We start from the raw sequence: 20,966 nt of genomic DNA, 5'->3' as shown, positions 1-20,966 counted from the left end.
GACATTTCTGAAGACTTCACTTTGCAACCCCCCCCCTCTTCATATTCATCTCCTATTTTAGTATGAGGCAGAAAGCTGACATCTTCTTGGCAACCTTCTTTGAAGTGAGCCATGTCAGAAAAAAAGCAGCTAAACAAGCATAGTGTGTGTGCTGGATGTGGAGATTAACCTAACTGAGGACGGACGATGCAGGAGTGATGAGGGAGTGTGTGTCCAGTGGCAGTCGTCACAGGAAAAATGTGTGGGGGTGAAAATCAGGTACCGATACGGTAAAAACAACCAGAGGAACAGCCCCATGTTTGACGATAGGGACGATGAGCCAGATCTTAACAATGCATTGTCTTCACTATCTTAATATATTCACATGCAAATCTACATATCCATCCCTTCTTTTCCCCCTCTTGGTGGTGCGTGAAGTGTTATAATCCATCGTGGTAATCCCGGCCTGTCCTTGACCGTTCACTATTGGGTTTAAGACATCAAAGGGATGAAAAAGATTTGGTGACAAAAGTTGAAGAAGTGTTCCTCCACGAGCCATCATCCACCGCCACACGCCCGAAGCAGCGCTGCTCTCTTATTGCCGAGTTGGGAGACACACTGTGCAACCACTGTGTCAGCCACATTGGATTTATTTAGAGCACCACACTAGGGGCAAATACTAAGCACTGATTTATGTGCCTGTAAACTTTGAGTGCAAACTCTGCTCACAGTAGACATGCAAAAATAGATTTTTATTTTACAGTTAAGTACACGGAGAGTGCTCAACAAGGGCTCCTGCTAGTGTTACTACTCCACATGCACCGAGGCGGAGTCTGTTTAACTAGGTCTTTAAGCACTTACATCCTGGAGAGAGATACCCAAATATCCTATAGCATTGTCTGTGTGAGCCCCAAGACTGTAAATCAGCACTACATCCTATAACACACATTCTAGCTGGCTCTACAATAGATCAAACGGTAATAAATAGCCACCTCTCTCCCACACATTGCTTTCCTTCCTGTTCCATGGGGCTTCCTCCTGTCCTCATGGGAACTTGTTTTACACAAAAGTGTGCAGCTGGGCCCAGTGAGCTCACTGCAAATGTACATCTTCAAAGCTATATGTACATAACAACTCACAATAGCTTCATATTACAGGAAAGAGTTATAAATCTGATCGGCTTTCTGCTGGGACAGAAAGCACGGGCCAGGGGAACCTCAGGGCCATAATGCATCGCCTGATTAAGTTGGTTGTCTGGACTCTGGAATTTGTACAGAAGCTCACTTCTCCTCATGTGCTTTTTTTTTTTTAAGGATTTGTGTTTATTATGTTGCTTTGCAGGCGAGGAAGATGGCAATCGAGAAGCAGGAGAGGCGGAGCCGGAGGGTCAAGGCGAGAAGAGCGTGCATGTGGCCGTGGGACCGGAGGAATGGGATGGTCCAAGTAAGAGAAGCCCTTAAAACTCTGGTTCATTTGATCGGGTTATTGTTCACATATTGTCATTATTGTTACCTGCTCTATACTGCTCCACGTGCATTGAAAGTTTTTAGTCGGCAGTGAAGAAATCAACCAACAATGCTGCAGTACAACACGCTGAGCCGCTTGCACTCAGCTCAGCTGACTGATGTAAGAGAGTCACATGACCCCTTCAACCCTGCTGCACGGTTCTTAGAGGCTGTAGTTCCACCTGAAGCTTTTACCTTATTCTCAGTGTCTTTGCCCTCAACAAATGTAAAATTAGAGACGTTTCTTTTCCTGTGTTCCAAACCTGAGGCAGGTAAGTTACAACAAGAGTTTAAGTCGTGTCTCTAACACAAAAACACGCGCCCTACACTCTCATTTTCTCCAAATTACATATCATGTAGTCATACAATCTGTTAAATGGACATAGAAATAAGCAACGCTTATGCTCCGAGGCCTACAAGGGCTAAATCTCCCAATCACGACGTCCTTTACGACCCTAAAGTTGTCCTCCAGTTTTCAGCCTCAGCTTCATGTGTGTTTTTGATTTCCAAACAGTTTAACTGTGAATCAGCTGAACGCATGTTTGTTGTGATAGCGCAGTCACATTCAGCTCCAGTGGCTGCAGGTTAAACTGGAAAAATGAAGGTAGCGTTGCGCTAAAGCCACATGCTAACCGGCTGTGCAGTGGGCCCACGCTGATTTACCAGATACGCAAAAAACGCAAAGTGGGTTTAACCTCCCTCCGAGTTAAAACAGTAACTATATCAAAGTGATGGATAATATATTGAGCCAGATAGTTGCACAGTAATTACTGCTCAGCAAAGCCTACACGCACACACGCATACACACTGCTGAACACACAAAATATGACTCCTTTTAATGCATACAATGACCTCAAGAATTTATTGCAGGTACATGAGTTTGAAAAAAATGAGGAGGGGGGAAAAAAAGGAAAGATAGAACAGGAGTGAAAAAGTGGATTTGGGCAAGTTGTGCTTGCTTGCTCAAAGCCCCCCGGGGTGTGTATTTTATACTGACAGTGAATCAGTGTTATCGCACCTATCAGATAATGCATTTATCATTAAATTTCACATTTGCATTTAAATCTGGGGAAGGAAATGAGCATTGCTGGCTAAAGATAAGAGCGCGGGGACGACAGTAATAAACCATCACTGTGATCAGTCAGGAGACAGGGCTGAGGGGGTCAGCTCAGAACTATGGGGGCCGTGACTAAAAGAAGGCACCACATGCGGGAAAAAGAAGAAAAAAAAAAAAAGAAAAAAGCTCTTTTGGGGCGAGAAAATGCTGAGCTTAAAAATACTCCTCTGAAAAGGAGAGGATGGATGTAGCATGACTAGATGTATGACTGACTGTAATTATGCCTCCCTCCTTCCACTTAGCCATCAGAATGAGCATTAAGGGCTCAGAAACACAGTGCTGGACAGGCATCTGGGAGGGAGAGCGCCGGGACTCGACTTTCACCGAAGTAAAGTGTCTTTTGATTTTAGCGAAGGTTTCCCAACTGCAAAGGAGGTTGATGTGAGACGTGCTTTTCTAAACCACAGCATGAGCGCTCCCGTGAGAAGATTGTGACACCGGGTCCTCATTTCTGCTGAAAAAGTTGCTTTTGTAAGCACTAGGAATGGGCGATATTTTACCGTTCACGATATACCGGAAGGAAGGAAGGAAGGAAGGAAGGAAGGAAGGAAGGAAGGAAGGAAGGAAGGAAGGAAGGAAGGAAGGAAGGAAGGAAAGAAGGAAAGAAGGAAAGAAGGAAGGAAGGAAGGAAGGAAGGAAGGAAGGAAGGAAGGAAGGAAGGAAGGAAGGGAGAAAACAAGGAAGGAAGGAAGGAAGGAAGGAAGGAAGGAAGGAAGGAAGGAAGGAAGGGAGGGAGGGAGGGAGGGAGGGAGGAAGGAAGGAAGGAAGGAAGGAAGGAAGGAAGGAAGGAAGGAAGGAAGGAAGGAAGGAAGGAAGGAAGGAAGGAAGGAAGGAAGGAAGGAAGGAAAGGAGAAAACAAGGAAAGAAGGAAGGAGAGAGCAAGAAGGGAAAAAGAAGGAAGGAAGGAAGGAAGGAAGGAAGGAAGGAAGGAAGGGAGAAAACAAGGAAGGAAGGAAGGAAGGAAGGAAGGAAGGAAGGAAGGGGGAGAAGGAAAGGAGAAACAAGGAAAGAAGGAAGGAGAGAGCAAGAAGGGAAAAAGAAGGAAGGAAGGAAGGAAGGAAGGAAGGAAGGAAGGAAGGAAGGAAATGAGCCTGAAAGAAAGAAAGAAAGAAAGAAAGAAAGAAAGAAAGAAAGAAAGAAAGAAAGAAAGAAAGAAAGAAAGAAAGAAAGAAAGAAAGAAAGAAAGAAAGAAAGAAAGAAAGAAAGAAAGAAAGAAAGAAAGAAAGAAAGAAAGAAAGAAAGAAAGATAAATTCCCGTTGATGACGTTTTTGTGTAACAAACATGGCGGATCTGAGAGCGAGATAGATTTATAGTTGAAAAGGTGGAGTTGAATTGGTATTTTTTTTATCGTCATTTTTATCGTTATCGGGATAAATGCCAGAAACTATCGTGATACATGTTTTAGTCCATACCGCCCATCCCTAGTAAGCACCCAGTCGGATTATCAGTTGGTCATCAACTTGTCACCCACCTGCCCGTCCTTGTTTTCTGACATCTGTCATGACACGCCGGACAATAATTGAGAGACTTCAACTGAGGCATTGGAGCCCCAACTGTGTTTTTCTCAATGGGCAGCAGCGGCGAGCAGAAATTAATCTCTGTGCATATTAATGCCACTCACTCTCTCATCGCGGCTGCCATGAAAGGTCATTTCCCTTTTTAATTTTTCCCATTGTGCTAGGAAAGTCAGATGGGCGTGTTATAATTTAAATAAAAGGGGGAATCAGACAATCAGATAGGGACATTTGAAATGACATGACTTCCTGTTCAAAGCGATTAAAAGCAAATTTATTTAGTTTGAGACTGTCTCCCCTTTAATCTCTCTATAAATGTTCAGATATTTGAGCATTCAAAAGTTCTTTGTTAGTCTTTGGCTTAAGTTTAAGCAGCTGTGATTGTGATCACCAACAGATAATTCTTAATCACCGGCCGCGTGCATCTGAATAGGGATGTGCAGACTGTTAGATACAGAGAGAGAGGCCTTTAATGAGGTGGGCTGGCTCTGAACATCCCACCTGCCTTTGATGAGTCTGTGGAAGCATCTCCATGCTCGTTCCCTTCTGCTACACAACAGTAGAATCTTGTCTACACGTTGTAATTGAGCTTGTCCTTGTCCCCCGTGTCAAACGCCGTCTACAGTGGTCTTCGTCTACTTCCAGCGGAGAACCGTACTGAACGACTCGCTATTAATCTGATCTCTGTTGTTGGGAGCGTCGGCGCTGTGATGTGGAACACCCAGCAAGTTCCTTTCTCTCCCCTCATCTCGACAAGTATGTCCTGGAGCTAATCTGCGCGCTGATCTTCTGTCTCGCGTTCATTTCTCGTCACGGATGTCTCGCAATCAGACGCTGATTGGGGGAGATAGCGCGCCATGCTATTCTTTTAATTTTCACAGACTGGCGCTGATAGGAATCTGACTGGGTCTCTCTCTCTCTGCCACTTTGCTCTGCTCTGGGCTAATTGGGAATGGTGTGTCTTAGCCAGCTAACTCGTCTAATGAACTTGTTCTCAGTCTTATCTAAATGCGTATACGGATGAGAGTCGTGAACATCCAGGGTTTCACGGAGAATCCTGTAATTATGATCGTCTTGACTGTAACTGTCTGGATGCTGAAGAGCTTCGTGGAATCACTAATGCTTCATGTTGATCATGGCCCTCTTAATCAACAATATACAACCAGTGTCCAAGCGCTGTTATAACTATAACAAAGTTATTAGTTTTAGTTATGAGTGCGTGCTTGTTCTGCATATCTTACACCCAACGCTACTTTTAAAGTCTTGCATTTGAGCGGGAGGTTTTGTTTTTGTGACTATTCAACCTGTCTGTGTTTCGTGGATGGGTTTGACTGGTCATGAGTGATTACAGATCCAGATTTGTGAGCAGAATTTACTATAACGAGCTTTCCTGACCCAAACCTATAGTTTAGTTATTCCCAGAACTCACAATGTCTTTTATTTTTAATTTTTGTGCCTAAACATTGAAAAAACAACATTGAGTGAAATAAAACATCAACAGTGATTGAAAACATCTGAAAAATAAACTGAAGTAAAGAGTAAAAAGGATGGTGAGAGTGACAGCAGCACCTTCAAACCTCCAAAGATGGTGTTTTTGCCTTTTAGACCAGATGCACTACTTTAATCACAATTTAAACCAAAAACCATCGGATAGTATTTAATTAAAGCAGTAAATGTCCTTAGATACATCTTTTTTGATTCCCATCCCATCTCACAGTGACAGTTTGCCCAGAGCATGTATGAACCTTGCACACCTGAGTTATGAGTTATGAGCCAATCTTCTCCTAACTAGTCGTCAGGAAAAGTGTTTTTGGTGACTAAATCAAACCCTTTTTTTGTAGTCTTGACCAAACAAATGCATTGGTTTATTTTTGGTGGACACAAGGCCAACGGGAAACCAACTGGAAAGAAAACATTCCTCTCCAGGAAACGACCCCGTGACCCATTACAGCACCGCCGTCCCTTCAACCACCTGATTCAAAGAGGACACACTCCTACAAGTCAACAAAGCCCTTTCTGCTGGCGGCAGACGTCGCTGACCGGTGCTCCATGGCAACGATGCCAGATCACAGATGTGCAAATCCAGTTCAAAAACATTAGGCGTGTAGTAAGTGTGGATTGCATAACCGTAGGATGGAAACTTTTTAGCATTGCAATTTGCTTGCCTGTGACATTTATATTCATATCACACTGAGCACCACACAGCTTGTGAAAACAGGTGTGGAATATTACCTGTGGCTCTGCAAACAGCCCTTCAAAGTCTGAATAAAAATAACCCTGTTGATGGTCGTGGTGATCAAAACAGCTTACGCTACAAACTGGGAGCACGGCGTTTGAAAGGCACGAGCATTTTACAGGCCGGTCTGCCGTCCGGATGCTAAATGTTCTGCCTCTCAATGTCAGGACTTTACCTGACAGTACGGGTCAGGATATGTCAACTGCTGCAGCTTTGATCCTGACCCACATGTTCATCGTAGTCTATTCTGTTTTTATTGCCCCAATTATCTCTGGAAGTCCACTCTCAGGCTGCTGGGAGAGGCTCTGCAGTACAGAGGGAGTCAGAAAGCAGCATGAAAAACAATATGCAAGTGTTTTGAATTAACTTTAACTGATAGAATTCAATGTTTTCTTTTCTCAAATGCCAAGTTATCGTACCTTCTAATCATACGGTATACTCTAAGATTAAGATGTAAGATATTGCCCCAAACACCCTTAAAAATTAGGGACACACCAAAGGACGAGGCACAGATGGAGGAAATAAATGACAGAGTGGCAACAGAAGAAATACCATCACCTTGTACACAGATCTCTTCTTTTGGCTGTCCGGCATGGCACGGCCCAGCATGCTCAGTTCGTGACGCCAGCTGGGCACCGGCCAGGCCGAGGCAGGGGTCATCTGAAGGAGTGGCCATCTGAATTTACCTGACGGTAGGGCACAGATGGAGGGACGAGACAATATCCATTTTTATACCCCCTCCTTTCCCCTTTCAAGACATCAAGCATGCACATGCTGAAAACACAGCTTCACTCAGATGCAAAAGTCTTGAATCTCATTTTTGACTCCAGCCAAACCCAGAAGGGTCTGTGTCCAATCCATCTTCTTCAGGTCTCCAAAGAAGAAGAAAAAAAAGAAGAAAAGAACAATAACCAATTCAGGTTTAATGCACATATGTCATGCTAGGAGAGTTGGAGGACCAGATGGCCACGTTATTGTGGCAGGTGCATCGACAAATGTTTGCGATTGCCCGTGCTGCTATTTATATCATCCTGAAACACAGACATGCAAATATTTGCAAAAGGACACTGGGCCCTTTATGTTAGGAGTCAAAGTGATCACCAGAATAAACAGATGGGATTCAACCTTTTGCGCATCAGTCACCTGAACCTTAACATTCCCCTGGTGTATCTGTCTAAGAAACTATAAAAGCACTCCCATCCAGGTTTAAGCGCCGCAGGTGCAGAACACGTTCACCATTCAGCCCCAGCATAACTCTGAACCAACACAAGTAGCCGAAGAGTGAGAAAAAGAAACTTTCCACTTTTCGCACAGTCCACACAAGTTCCAGCTGTCAGCTGTCAGGTTGCCAGCAGTAAACAAGGAGTTTTCTAACTTGACACCCAAGTCCGTTATTAAGTCAGGGTGTCGTCAAGGAGGGAGGGGCGGAGCAAAATGAGGGAGAGAGACAAACGGAGCACCCAGATGCAGATTAGGCTGCAGAAGATGAGGGTGTAAAAGGGATTTAATGGTAGGATGGATTAGAGAAATCCTTGTAACAATGTTAAATAATTATGGTTCCACCCGAGATCAAAGCACCATTGATTGAACCCCTCAAGCCTTCAGCACACAGAGTCTTGGAAAGCAAAGATTGGTAAACTTGTGCTCAGACCACTCCGGCTGCTCCAGTTAAATTGGATTGGAAATATTAGGATATAGAGGAATCCTTCAGGAGGCTTTCCGAAAGCTTTTGTCACCGGAAATGTAGCTTGGGAATGGTATGAAAGGCTTGATAGTGTACTGTCTCGACAGAATCATAAGACGAGGGTGTCGCAGCTGTCTCCGCTGATACCTAAGCGTTTTAAGTAGACTTATAGACACACTTGACTGTTATATCAGCAAACTGAAAACTTTCAGCGCAGGCTTTCATTCAAGGTTTTTCTCTTTTTTCCTCCTCCTTCGTCTTGTAATCAAGAAATTTGGATGCGCATCATGGCAATTCCTCCGCAGAAAAGGAATGTTTTTATCTCACTCCTCCAGGGGTTTATTCAAAGTCTTCTGACATGTCTCGCGAAAACGTGAGCGACATTGCGATTGCTGATGCTGATGACGGCGGTCCGTCAGCAGCCTCTCCGAGTTCTGGGTAGCATTTAATTGCAATCAAAGTGCTGAGTGTAAACATTGTCTGGCTCTTTTCCTTCGAAATACATTTGTTTTTGGTAGATATTGTTGATGAAGGTTTTACACTGCATGCATCACCTGTGTGCAGAGGAAACACCCTCCCCCCGCCGCGCAACGCCGATGAATGAGGAAATATGCAACAAGAGATTAGAGAAATCACTGTACTCCTGTGCTGTATCGCCTTGATGCAAATTTAGTCACTGATCCGCTATACTAAGAGGCTTTATGAGGGAACTTCATGGTTGTTAGTTATATAATCTAAAATAGGGCAAAATGCAATCACTGTTCTTATCATCTGAGGAAGATGTCACCATATTCAGTCCTAGCTCGGCGTGCGTATGTGGGCTGCAGCCCGCTGAGAACGCCTTAAGTAGATAATTCACTTCCAACCATTTTGTCCACATATCAAACGCATTTCTGTCCGGTTACAATACCGTCCTTTAACTATAATGACTATTTCACACAAACAATTCAAAAGACTCCAGCAGAATGAAAAAGAAAGGAAAACAGAGCTGTTTCTAAATGTGACAGTCTCCCAAAGTGCCGCTGGTGGTGGCGTTGGTTGCCCCCGGAGAGATGACACCCGTTGCATCTTCCTTTAGCTCACTTGAACATGTTTGTTCTGCAGTGCTTACCCTCCCGGGCGCCCAGGCTGCACACGTTTTTCTCTAAGAAGTATCATTGTAATTGGTTGAATATTGGATGTGTGTATTTAGCATTAACACGGAGACTCTCGTGCGAGCGGCGCTAGGGGATATAATAACACCGAGTAAACTCTGGATTGCTCAACTGAAACTCGCTTGCATGTGAAATTCTTCAATTTCTCGTGGCCTTTTTTAAATAAAATTGTTAGTGAGTGAGTTTGGTCTGCAGTTATTGTCATGCATGAATTAGCCTCTTTTTTGGGGGGGGTAAACCTTGTTGGCAGTGACTCAGATTGCACTTTATTTCTTATGCATGTGTCCAGGTTTGCTCTCCTTCAGAAGGAGTTGGCTGTTGGAGGGCCGTCGGCCCCCGTCTGAGCTGTGTTTCAGGGGGGCCCTTCCCCTCAGTCGCACACGGCCCTGACACGGTTAGCTGCTGAAGTCAGAGCAACTCCCCCTGCCTGTCAAAGTGCCCCATTGTTGGTGGTGACTGCCGTCATTCCTGGGCGTTTTTTGGGGGTTGAGGATGGGGCTGTGGGAGTCGGGGGTGGGGGGTGGGGGTGGTGGGCTACTTGTAAAGTGAATTAAAACACCAAATAATTGCAATAATAACGATACTGAAAAGTTAATAAAAAATGGCATGTTCCCCTCTGATTGTGCGAGTGTTGTGGTATTCAATTATGCAATTTTCATTGGCATATTAATCATCTTTTCAACAAACAAGCCGCCGTTAATTAAAGCAAAGCATGGATAAAGACGTGTTGCCGGATCATCACTCCGTTTATCACCGCGCGCACACCCGCAGTTAAGCAAATTCAAGCTGTGAGATGAATTTCAATGGTCTCCCGGTTACTTCCACTGTGTTTTTGTGTATGTGTGCGGAGTGAACCTTTTATTTAGACGAGCGGTGTTGGAGGTGGGGTTAGTGACGTCTCACGGGTGTGTGTCGGGGGGAAATTGATTTTTTTTTTGGGGGGAAAAGATCACCATGTAACCACCAGATGTGAATGAGTTTAATTGTTCAGTACAAGGCTTTAACTCACTTGGCAGGTTCTTTTTTTCTTCTTCCCCCTTTCATCTTGCTTTCTCTTGTTCCTGCACAGATTTGAATGTAAAATTCTCTTTGATTGCGTCCACTGCTTTTCAGGTTAGTCAGAAAGACTCAAGGTGAAGGATGTGGGGCTTTTTTCTCTCTAACCTCCCAGTATCCACATCCAGGGGGTGGAGGAGGGTGGAGGAGGAGGTTGGAGGAGGATGATGGTGGAGATGGTTGGTGGGGAAGGATGCTGGGGGAGGAGGTTGGTGGAGGATGATGGTGAAGGAGGAGGTTGGTGGAGGTTAGTGGAGGAGGAGGCTGGTGGAGATGGTTGGTGGAGGAGGTTGGTGGAGGAGCTTTGAGGATGAGGGTGGAGGATGATGGTGGAGGAGGAGGATGATGGTGGAGGCTGGGGGAGGTTGGTGGAGGAAGTTGGAGGATGATGGTGGAGGAGGGAGGAGGAGGCTGGAGGAGGGTGGAGGAGGATGTTGGTGGAGGATGATGGTGGAGGAGGAGGTTGGGGAGGAGGCTGGGGGAGGATGCTGGGGGAGGATGATGGAGGAGGTTGGTGGAGGAGGCTGCGGAAGGATGCTGGGGGAGGATGATGGTGGAGGAGGATGATGATGGTGGAGGAGGGTGGTGGAGGAGGTTGGCGGAGGAAGTTGGAGGAGGAGGAGGGTGGAGGAGGAGGGTGGTGGAGGAGGTTGGGGGAGGAGGCTGTGGAAGGATGCTGGGGGAGGATGATGGTGGAGGAGGATGATGATGGTGGAGGAGGGTGGGGGAGCAGGTTGGTGGAGGAGGTTGGAGGAGGATGATGGTGGTGGTGGAGGAGGTTGTGGAGGAGGTTATGGAGGATGAGGATGGAGGATGAGGGTGGAGGAGGAGGTTGGTGGAGGAGGTTGGTGGAGGAGGTTGGTGGAGGAGGTTGGGTAGGAGGATGAGGGTGGAGGAGGTTGTGGAGGAGGATGAGGGTGGAGGTTATGGAGGATGAGGGTGGAGGAGGAGGTTGGTGGAGGAGGTTGGTGGAGGAGGATGATGGTGGAGGTTGGAGGATGAGGGTGGAGGATGAGGGTGGAGGAGGTTGGTGGAGGAGGTTGTGGAGGAGGAGGTTGGGTAGGAGGATGATGGTGGAGGAGGTTGTGGAGGAGGAGGTTGGGTAGGAGGATGATGGTGGAGGAGGTTGTGGAGGAGGAGGTTGGGTAGGAGGATGATGGTGGAGGATGATGGTGGAGTGAGGAGGAGGGAGGAGGTTGTGGAGGAGGTTGGTGGAGAAGGAATCTGGTGGAGGAGGAGTTTGGAGGAGGAGATTGGTGGAGGAGGTTATTGAGGAGGTTGAGGGAGGATGCCAGGGGAGAAGGGTGGAGGTGGAGGTGGAGGCCGGTGGAGCTGCGTGACATCTCTGTACACACACACAGCTCTGCCAGTTGGCCTCCCCTCTCTTCCACAGCGTTTTGTGCCGCCTCTGTGCCTTGCTCATGGGTGGGAGGGGATGGAGATTATTCAGGATCTGGAGATACGGCCTCTCTCTAATCACAGCTCGCTGCCTCCACTGTCATTCAGTCACTAAATGGAGCTGGAGAACCGTCGTGGTGACAGCAGCAGCAGCAGCCAGACAGCCATGCGAGCACTTCACTCCACCGGCAGAGAGGGAATTTGAGGCATCTGCAGACATGTCGCTCGTCCCCGTCCCTCATTGTGGAGCAACTTTATCAGCACCAGCTGCTCGCCCACTTGCTAAACTGGAGGGCCAGTCGCCTCTTAACTTACACATAAGATCTTTGTGGTTTGAAGCACTCGGCTGCTCTGCGCCCGGCGCGGATCTGAAAGGCAGACACGACTCCAGCGTCGCCGTCTCCCATCACAAGACCCACACTTCATGGAAAAACTTGTTTGTGCTGCGTTAGCTGGAATCTAAATGCACTCAAACAGACTGTTGCACTGGAGCGAGATCCACCTCCCCCCCACCCCCCCCTAGCACCCCCAGCATCCCCCACCCCGCTCAAAAGAATAGCGGGAGATGATGGAGAGAGGGAAAAGGGAGGGAGGGAGAGATGGAGATGGAGAAAAAAAGGAGGAGGAGTGAGAAAAAGGGGGAGAGAAAAGTCAAAAACCTCCACATAACAATGCCGGAGAAAAATCAGAACATTTTCCACCGAAAGATGGGCCATTTCCAAATCCTTGTGCCCTATCAGACAAATTAAAGTAAATCAAGCATGAAATGAAGCAGAAGAGCCCGAAGATAAGGCTCCTTTAAGTCGTTTACAGATTAGGACAGAGGGAGAGAGAGAGAGAGAGAGAGGGAGAGAGGTGCATCTGGTCTCTGGCAGGAGAGGAGGCTAGTTTCTCATTTCACAATAGCAGCCTGTGTATAGGATTACTCTCCCCTGTCACCGACATGAGGAGCAGAGGGGGAATAGACGTCCACAAAAAATGTGTCGAAATGTGTCTCCTCAGAAATGTTCCGAACCAAAAAACCTCCCAGCGTCGGCCAGATGCGACACGCGATAGGCAGACGTGTTAACACGGCAGCATTTGACCCGCTCAGCGGCTCCGGGTTTGTTTGTCATTTTCAGCCGCACCTTCACCTTTTTTCTCTTTTGCTCAAGTAGCTCCGTCGCTGCGTGGCTTTGGAGAAATTCTAATGAGTCGGGGATTGGCTGCAGCGGCCGTCACGTGACTGCACGGCTGTCAGCTCCCGCGCGCATGTTAAGCGCGCCTCAGATCAGGTCTGGCGGAGGTGGGAGGAGGAGGAGGAGGAGGAGGAGGAGGAGGTGGGTGGGGGGGTGCACACAGCACATCATACTCTCAATGATGTTTTAATGTTTCATCTCTTTGTAAATTGGGTTGTTTCATTTGTAGTTTGCACCTCTATTTTCTGTCTTACATCGACAGATTAATTACTGTTTTATTTTAGTCCTCGCAAATAATCAGAACTTAATTATAGAAGGATATTTAACAGTGCTCCGGCAGACACGCAGCCAGAAACACTCTCATCTCATTCAGGCAGGCGCGCAAAAAAAAAAAAAAAAAAAAGCATGCAGGAACTAAACAACCACCCCCACCTCAACTCTCACACACACTAATGCACACACACTTACTCACACACACTCTCTCTCAGTCACCCACACAAGGCAAGGGTGCTGCTCTTTGATGCCGCCCGCCGAGCTCTCGCTGGATTTTTGTTTCACTTGTTTCCGTGTGCTCTTTTTCTGGGAGAGATGAGAGGCGGGCAGGGCTCCGGCGCTCAGCCCCGCTCCGAGACCGGGGGAACCTAAGCCGGCCCCCCCAGTCTGCAGCTCTCCGGAGCCACAACCTTGACCTTCCCCGCACCCCAAAGTCCTAGGTTTTTTACTTCCTTTATCGCTCTATCTCCAGGCATTTAAAAATACTCCTAAAACTCAATGATTTAACCCGCTTTTACGCTGTTCACATCAAAACTGGATGAAAAAGAAGAAGCTTAATCCATCTTATCTGTTGACTGTCAAACTGCTCCGGCTAAAACCTACTCATGAAAGACAACTAGGTCACCCAGGAAAAAAAAAAAAAAAAAAAACAGCGTTTGCTGTTACCCAGGGGAAGTTGCAGCCTGGTAATTGACTTGGGAGGAGAATCAGGAGCACTTTAAAAATAGTTATTTCACAACATCACAGACGTTTCAATGTTTGCTTGTTTTTACTGCTAAAAAGCTGTTCATTTAGACATAATAAATAGCACATTCCCACTCCCCCCGACAACTTTCCACCTGTATTTATGGTAAAATCTCCTTTTTTTTTTTTTTACCTCAACTAAGACTCAACTAATAAAACTTCCCTTCAGTCTTCTGTTATCCAGCTGTCTCAAAAGCATGCAGTGCCCGTGCACACACTGACCATCACTCACTCACCCCGTCACAGTCAGCCAGAGTGATGTCCCTTTGATGGTTTTGAAATTTTAAAGAAAAGCATTTAAAATAATCTGATTGCGGCAGGACCGGTGTGTGTCCTCTAGATGCTGCTGCTGATATCGCTGCGTTAGGACAGCCATTCTTTAAATTTTGCTGTCTCCCTTTACATGCTATCAATAGGAAGTTGCACTGCTTCGCTAAAGATGGATGTCTCGCAGATTGTTGTCATCCGGTCTGCTGCGAACTTGGCCAAGCTCCTCGTGAGACAGACTGCTTGACAGCTAGTATATTTCAATTGTTCTATGACACCGAACAACAGTCTCGGAGTTGATAATGTACTGCAGGGTGGAAGTCTGTCATTGTTTGTGTGTGTGTGTGTGTGTCTGTGCAGCATCACGATGCTAACACTTCCTCATTCTTTATTTATTGCTGCAGTTCAAATTTAAAAAAAGTAACATGCTCACTGCAAGATGCTGGGTTATTTTATTTTACACCTTTTTCCACATCCATATGGGATAATGTCTCACCTCTAAAGGAACAGCTACGGCTTCTAAGCCAGAATAGATAAAAATAAACAATTCAAGTATCAAGTACCTTCATCTATTTGCTATCTCTTTCTCCTGTTTTTTGCTCTTTTTTTCCTAACCTAAACCAACCAGATCTGAAAAATAACCATCTTATAAAATGTCAGACTTTTGCTTTAACTTTGAACCATTTCCTTCTTCCAACTTCCATCAAGTGTGTTTGCTGCATAACTAACACATCTATTTGTCATATCCATGATATTTCACTTAGTTTAGTTTAGTTTTAGTTTATTGTTTTGCAGTTTTTTTTTAAAAATATACAGGAAATATCAATGATAAACACTATAGGTGCAGGAAGAGGCAACAAACCCAATGGGCTTATTTGAAGCCTCCACCGAAGATATTCAAATTTCATGTGAAGATTAACATACAATAAACAGAAAGTAAAACTACACAAAAGTGATGGCAAACTAATAATGCAATATATAAATAATAAAGAATAAAGACAAAAAATAAGTGTGTGTGAGTGTGCATGGGATATTGTTTTTACAACTTATATTATATTGACTCCTGAGCAAATAAGATGGTACATGTCACTATGAGTGAAACACAAAAAAAAACAAAAAAACAAAAAGAACATGGATACATGAACAATAATACATTGGGAAAACAGTTACAAAACAGCAGTCAAGTGGTCCTTCAAACGTCTTTTGTACGTTTTGTACTGTAACTTCAGCCACACAGCTGCCTCTATAAATACAGCGGCCTTATGGGTACAGTATGTTAACAAGGACTAACTTATTCCAACATTTTATCCAATTAAATCTTTACTCCGATCGGGCCTCGTCTTGAATAATCGTATAGTTATGATCACTTTTACCTGGATGAAGCTTTCAGCCATGAGGAGCAGTTTTTCCTCTACCGCCGCAGATCCCCGCGCTCGCCACTCGTCGGGGTTAGACAGGCCGGTCAGGTGCATTATAGACATTTCTCCCAAATATTCACAGTTCGGATGTTTTTCTCATCGTGCAGAATGGTTTTTTGCAAACAAGATTTATTGTACTACTTTTTAGCAAAACCGCTTTTCAAGGGACACAGAAATAAGGACGTAGTTCAGTGAGCAGATAAAACGAATCAGACTGAAATCTGTGAACATCAACGTAACATCTTAAATGTCCAGATGTGGTTGAAACACTTCATTATATTCTTGAAATCAGAACTTAATGAGCATTGTTGCACCCTCCATCAACAGTCTGACCCCCCCCCCCCCCCCCCCCCCCCCAGACACTCACATCCCCCCTGCTCAGTCTGTGCAGAGTGTCGCAGCTAAAACCCTAATCCCTTTGGCTTGTTTAACGCCCCCCCCCACTAGGGATGGGCAGTATGGACTAAAAAATGTATCATTTCTGGCATTTATCCTGATAACGATAAAAATGACGATAAAAAAACCTAAACTAACTAAACTAGACCAATTAAATTGAATATATAAAAAACAATTAAATTAGTACACCTGTACTGCAAAACCTCTTTCTTTCTTTCTTTCTTTCTTTCTTTCTTTCTTTCTTTCTTGCAGGCTCATTTCTTTCTTTCTTTCTTTCTTTCTTTCTTTCTTTCTTTCTTTCTTGCAGGCTCATTTCTTTCTTTCTTTCTTTCTTTCTTTCTTTCTTTCTTTCTTTCTTTCTTTCTTTCTTTCTTTCTTTCTTTCTTTCTTTCTTTCTTTCTTTCTTTCTTTCTTTCTTTCTTTCTTTCTTTCTTTCTTTCTTTCTTTCTTTCTTGCAGGCTCATTTCTTTCTTTCTTTCTTTCTTTCTTTCTTGCAGGCTCATTTCTTTCTTTCTTTCTTTCTTTCTTTCTTTCTTTCTTTCTTTCTTTCTTTCTTTCTTTCTTTCTTGCAGGCTCATTTCTTTCTTTCTTTCTTTCTTTCTTTCTTGCAGGCTCATTTCTTTCTTTCTTTCTTTCTTTCTTGCAGGCTCATTTCTTTCTTTCTTTCTTTCAGGCTCCTTTCTTTCTTTCTTTCTTTCTTTCTTGCAGGCTCATTTCTTTCTTTCTTGCAGGCTCATTTCTTTCTTTCTTTCTTTCTTTCTTTCTTTCTTTCTTTCTTGCAGGCTCATTTCTTTCTTTCTTTCTTTCTTTCTTTCTTTCTTGCAGGCTCATTTCTTTCTTTCTTTCTTTCTTTCTTTCTTTCTTTCTTTCTTGCAGGCTCATTTCTTTCTTTCTTTCTTTCTTTCTTTCTTGCAGGCTCATTTCTTTCTTTCTTTCTTTCTTTCAGGCTCCTTTCTTTCTTTCTTTCTTTCTTTCTTTCTTTCTTTCTTTCTTGCAGGCTCATTTCTTTCTTTCTTTCTTTCTTTCTTTCTTTCTTTCTTTCAGGCTCCTTTCTTTCTTTCTTTCAGGCTCATTTCTTTCTTTCTTTCTTTCTTTCTTTCTGGCTCATTCCTTCCTTCCTTCCTTCCTTCCTTCCTTCCATAAATCCGGCTTAACACAAAAACGTCATCAACGGGAATTTATCGTTTTTACTGCGATTTTTTTGACGGTATATCGTGAACGGTAAAATATCACCCATTCCTACCCCCCACCCCCAAGTCGCCCACCACCTGAAAGCCAGTCTGCCTTAAACGGGTGAGGTTCCCCCCCCACCTCCACCTCCACCTCCACCACCCCCTCCCCGCCGTTCAGGGCCCAGCACAGCCGAGTGCAGGGGAGAACGTGCGAGAGAGTGAGAGAGATGAGGGGGCGCCGCCGGTACGGGGGTCTCCGCCGTATTAAAACCAGCGCTCTCCTCAAAGATAATACCGTGGGGCTGTGGGTTATAAATGATGCATTTGTCTCACCGAGACCTGATAATAGCAATTTGGGTAGGAGGGGGAGAAAGTTCATCGCTCTCTTATCAAAGCTTTGTGACATTTCTCCTTCAGCTGTAAAATTTCATATCACATATCTGCTTTAAAGATGTGGCACCTTTTGTTGAACCGATACAGTGCATTCCATTTCACCCACTATGCCTCTCTCATGGTATATTAATTTATAGCCCATTTGCCGGCTCTATAACACAGCCTATCAGCGGAGATGACTGGGATTCAGTGGGACATCTGTGAATTGCCACACACAGGTTATTGAACTTTGAACAGCAGTAATTTATTTGCTTTGATTCAAAGGCACTGCTTGATATCAAGAGGGATCGTCTGCCGTGTGAAGCTCAAGCACATTTTCCGTCTCGTCTGCGCTCTCATTCTTTGTTTTCCGCCCTTACTCTTAATATACTTGTGATACTAGATAAAGGTGAAGTAAACCAAAGGCAGGGTTGGTAATCAGGGCTTTTATTTTTTATTATTTATTTCTTTTTTTTTTTTTTAACGCTGCAGGCAATTTCTCTCCCTTGAAGCGCTTTTTCTTTGAACTTGTTTGAGAAGTTAAATACAGGTGGAAAACACCTTGGGCTTAACCACCGCTCTTACAAAAGTCTTCCTGTCATTTGTGAGCTATGACCATCGGTAAAGACCTCACCTACAGCACGCTTCATGTGCACTAAATGTAATCCTATCTTTCATATATAAATTACAGACGGGAAGAATATTTGAGTTCCTCCTCTTAAAAGACTTCTTTAATGGAGATACTGGGTATAACTTAAAAACAAAACAAGTCCATACTGCTGCAGATTATCACCTGTGTAAGTGAACTGTGCAGTAATATAGATGGAGAAGTGTGGGGTTTTAATGGATTAAGCGCTGCAAACATCATATAGCTAGCCCCAGAACCAGCGAGGGGCTAATGCAGGGTAAACTTTGTGAAATAAGATGATTCTGCCGCCATAATTGGAAATGAAGGGAGAAAATGACATGTAAAGAGACTGTTGACAAGTGCCTCATTATATCTAATAATATCATTCAGAAGTAGAAAGTGGTAGTTCACCTCTCTGTCGGTGGTTCACCACCGTCTCTTCTTTAAATCACAGCAGACTGGCATCCCCCAGACAAAGGAAATCAGCTTTTTTAATCGTGTGGCATTAAAGGAGGAGAGCCGCCGCTCCCTTTTCTCTCATTCTCCTGCACCATAACAGATAATAAAGACAGGACGTACATGCGCATATTAAAAAGAATAAGAGATAAAAAAAAAAAAGAAGCAAACAGATGCCAGCGCGGAGCATCTTGGGTGCTATCTGAGGAGGATCTCTGCACACAAAGGGACATTCATTGGTCTGCCAAGTATCTGTGGAGTGCAGGGACGAACCCCAGAGTCTAACGACAGATGATGATCTTATCGGGGGGGAGGGGTGGGCGAGGGAGGGGTGGTAGAGGAGGAGGGTGAAGATGGTGGAGAGGTTGCGGTTGCAGCTCTCAGGCCACGTCTTGCACCCGGGTTGCCAAGTCAGTGGCATTTAAGCGCTGGAAGATGAGTAAAGCTGGAGAGAGGAGGCAGGTGCTGGTTTAGCGTCTGCAGGAGAACATGGGGAGCTCCTAGTCCTAAATCTGTTTAAAGGTTCCAACCCTGCGATTTTGGTATTTTCTCCTTCATTTATTGGTAATTATATATATATGTCCTTTATTTAACCAGGTAAAAAACTCATTGAGATTAAAACCTCTTTTTCAAGAGTGACCTGGCCAAAATGGCAGCATAAAAACAATACAACAATACATACAAACACAGACAGTCAGTCACACATTCCGGGGAAACGATAGTAAAACAATAGTACAATTTACACAACGGGGCAGTCACAAGAACTGAGAGAGATAATTGCTCTGTCTTTTAAAACGGATTTGAATTTACCCAAGGATACAAGCTCAACCAATTTCAAGTCCTTCTGCGCATCATTCCAGGTTGACGGGGCAGAAAACTTGAAAGCCTTTTTACCCAGTTCAGTTCTGGCTCTCGGGACCTTCTGGGAAGTTCTGTGAGCGCAGGCCATAATGGCTGACGTTTCTACACATGTGCACGCACAAATATGTAGGGAGACGTCCCAAAATGGATTTGTAAATAAAAGTCAGCCAGTGGGAGAGTCTACGGAGGCAAAGAAGGACAATTGGCAGCAGCATACAAAAAACAGTGATGTACCTGATAGGTTATCAATATGAGATTTAAAAGACAATTTGTCATCGATCAGAATGCCTAGATATTTATAAGAACTGACCAATTCAATTTCAATCCCCTGAACAGTTAACAACCTTGGAAGGTGAGATGGAAGCTGCTTGCCATTTGAAAAAAGCATGGTCTTCGATTTATCTGCGTTTAATACAAGTTTAAGCTGAGCCAGACGGGATTGAACAGCATCAAAGGCAGTTTGCAAGAACTCAAGGGATTGTAACGCTGACGAAGATGAACAATAAATAACTGTATCATCCGCATAGAAATGAGACACAGCATCAGCCAGATTATCACAAAGATTATTGGTAAATTGGGTCCATCAGTGCAACACGGAGATTTGATATACAGGAGTAGAATCATCAGTAACTGTTAAGATGCATTAAAAAAAACATGCAGACAGTCCCCGAAGGGAGCTTATTATTCATCTACTGGTCTTCTGGTGGAGATCTTCCACTTGTGTCTGCAGCAGATGTGACAAGCCATCTGTGAGCCAAGGTCCTCGGGCAACATTAGGTGTGAGATGCACACACACACACACACACACACACACACACACACACACACACACACAGACACACACACTGGCACCCAAACACGCCGGACAGCAAACCCTCACAAATTGAATCGTCCCCTCTTCCTCACCCCCACCCTCTCACACCTACGCTACCCCGGCGCTTCTCCCCGTTTTACACTGAAAGTCGCACCCTGAGCAGAAAGAAGAGGAAGAAATGAGCGTTTCTGGCCGGGAACGGGCTGGAGCCGTGTGTGTGTGTGTGTCAAGCTGGGCTAAACAGGAACTTGCATCCAAGCGGTTAAAGGCCGCGGGTCTTATCTGAGGACAAACAGAATGCATCAAGCGGTGGCTGTTGCTCTCAGTGATGATGGCCAGCTGTGCACCAATGTTTAATTATTTTTCTATAATGAGCTTACCCACCTTCCACTGCAGCACCAGGGAGACAGTGTGCAACAGCAGAAACACGGGAGAGGGCGGGCAGATCCGCAGCAAGGGTAAAACTGTGATAAAACTTGGGAGAATATCTCATTTTTTAGTGCAATTCCTAAACTAGGAATAAATGTTGAGAGCATGTGCTGGTGTTTACCCGATTTTTCCATTTGCATCTCAGGGAAGCTTCAGGTTTTATGTTGGATGACATTTAGCTTTCCATTGTCACAGGACTGACCACCATCAGCGGGTTTACGAACAGCACGGTGGTAAGACTAGAGCGGGGCTCGTTCAGTTTACACATGCAAAGCAGCACATGCACACACATTTCCATACCAACACAGATGAGC

General features: G+C 44.8%; 1 protein-coding gene across 1 annotated transcript in view; it reads left to right on the top strand.

Moving 5' to 3' along the window:
* LOC133425273 (zinc finger protein ZFPM2-like) overlaps positions 1–20,966 on the top strand; it is a 70,235-nt gene that overhangs the window by 47,132 nt on the left and 2,137 nt on the right. The window contains exon 3 of the mRNA XM_061716032.1: positions 1,321–1,422. Within this exon, the coding sequence (XP_061572016.1) occupies positions 1,321–1,422 (102 nt within the window). The remainder of the gene's footprint in view (positions 1–1,320; positions 1,423–20,966) is intronic.

Source organism: Cololabis saira, chromosome 3 (assembly GCF_033807715.1).
Source record: "Cololabis saira isolate AMF1-May2022 chromosome 3, fColSai1.1, whole genome shotgun sequence".
Taxonomy (NCBI): domain Eukaryota; kingdom Metazoa; phylum Chordata; class Actinopteri; order Beloniformes; family Belonidae; genus Cololabis; species Cololabis saira.
This window is presented reverse-complemented; position numbering and strand designations above follow the sequence as displayed.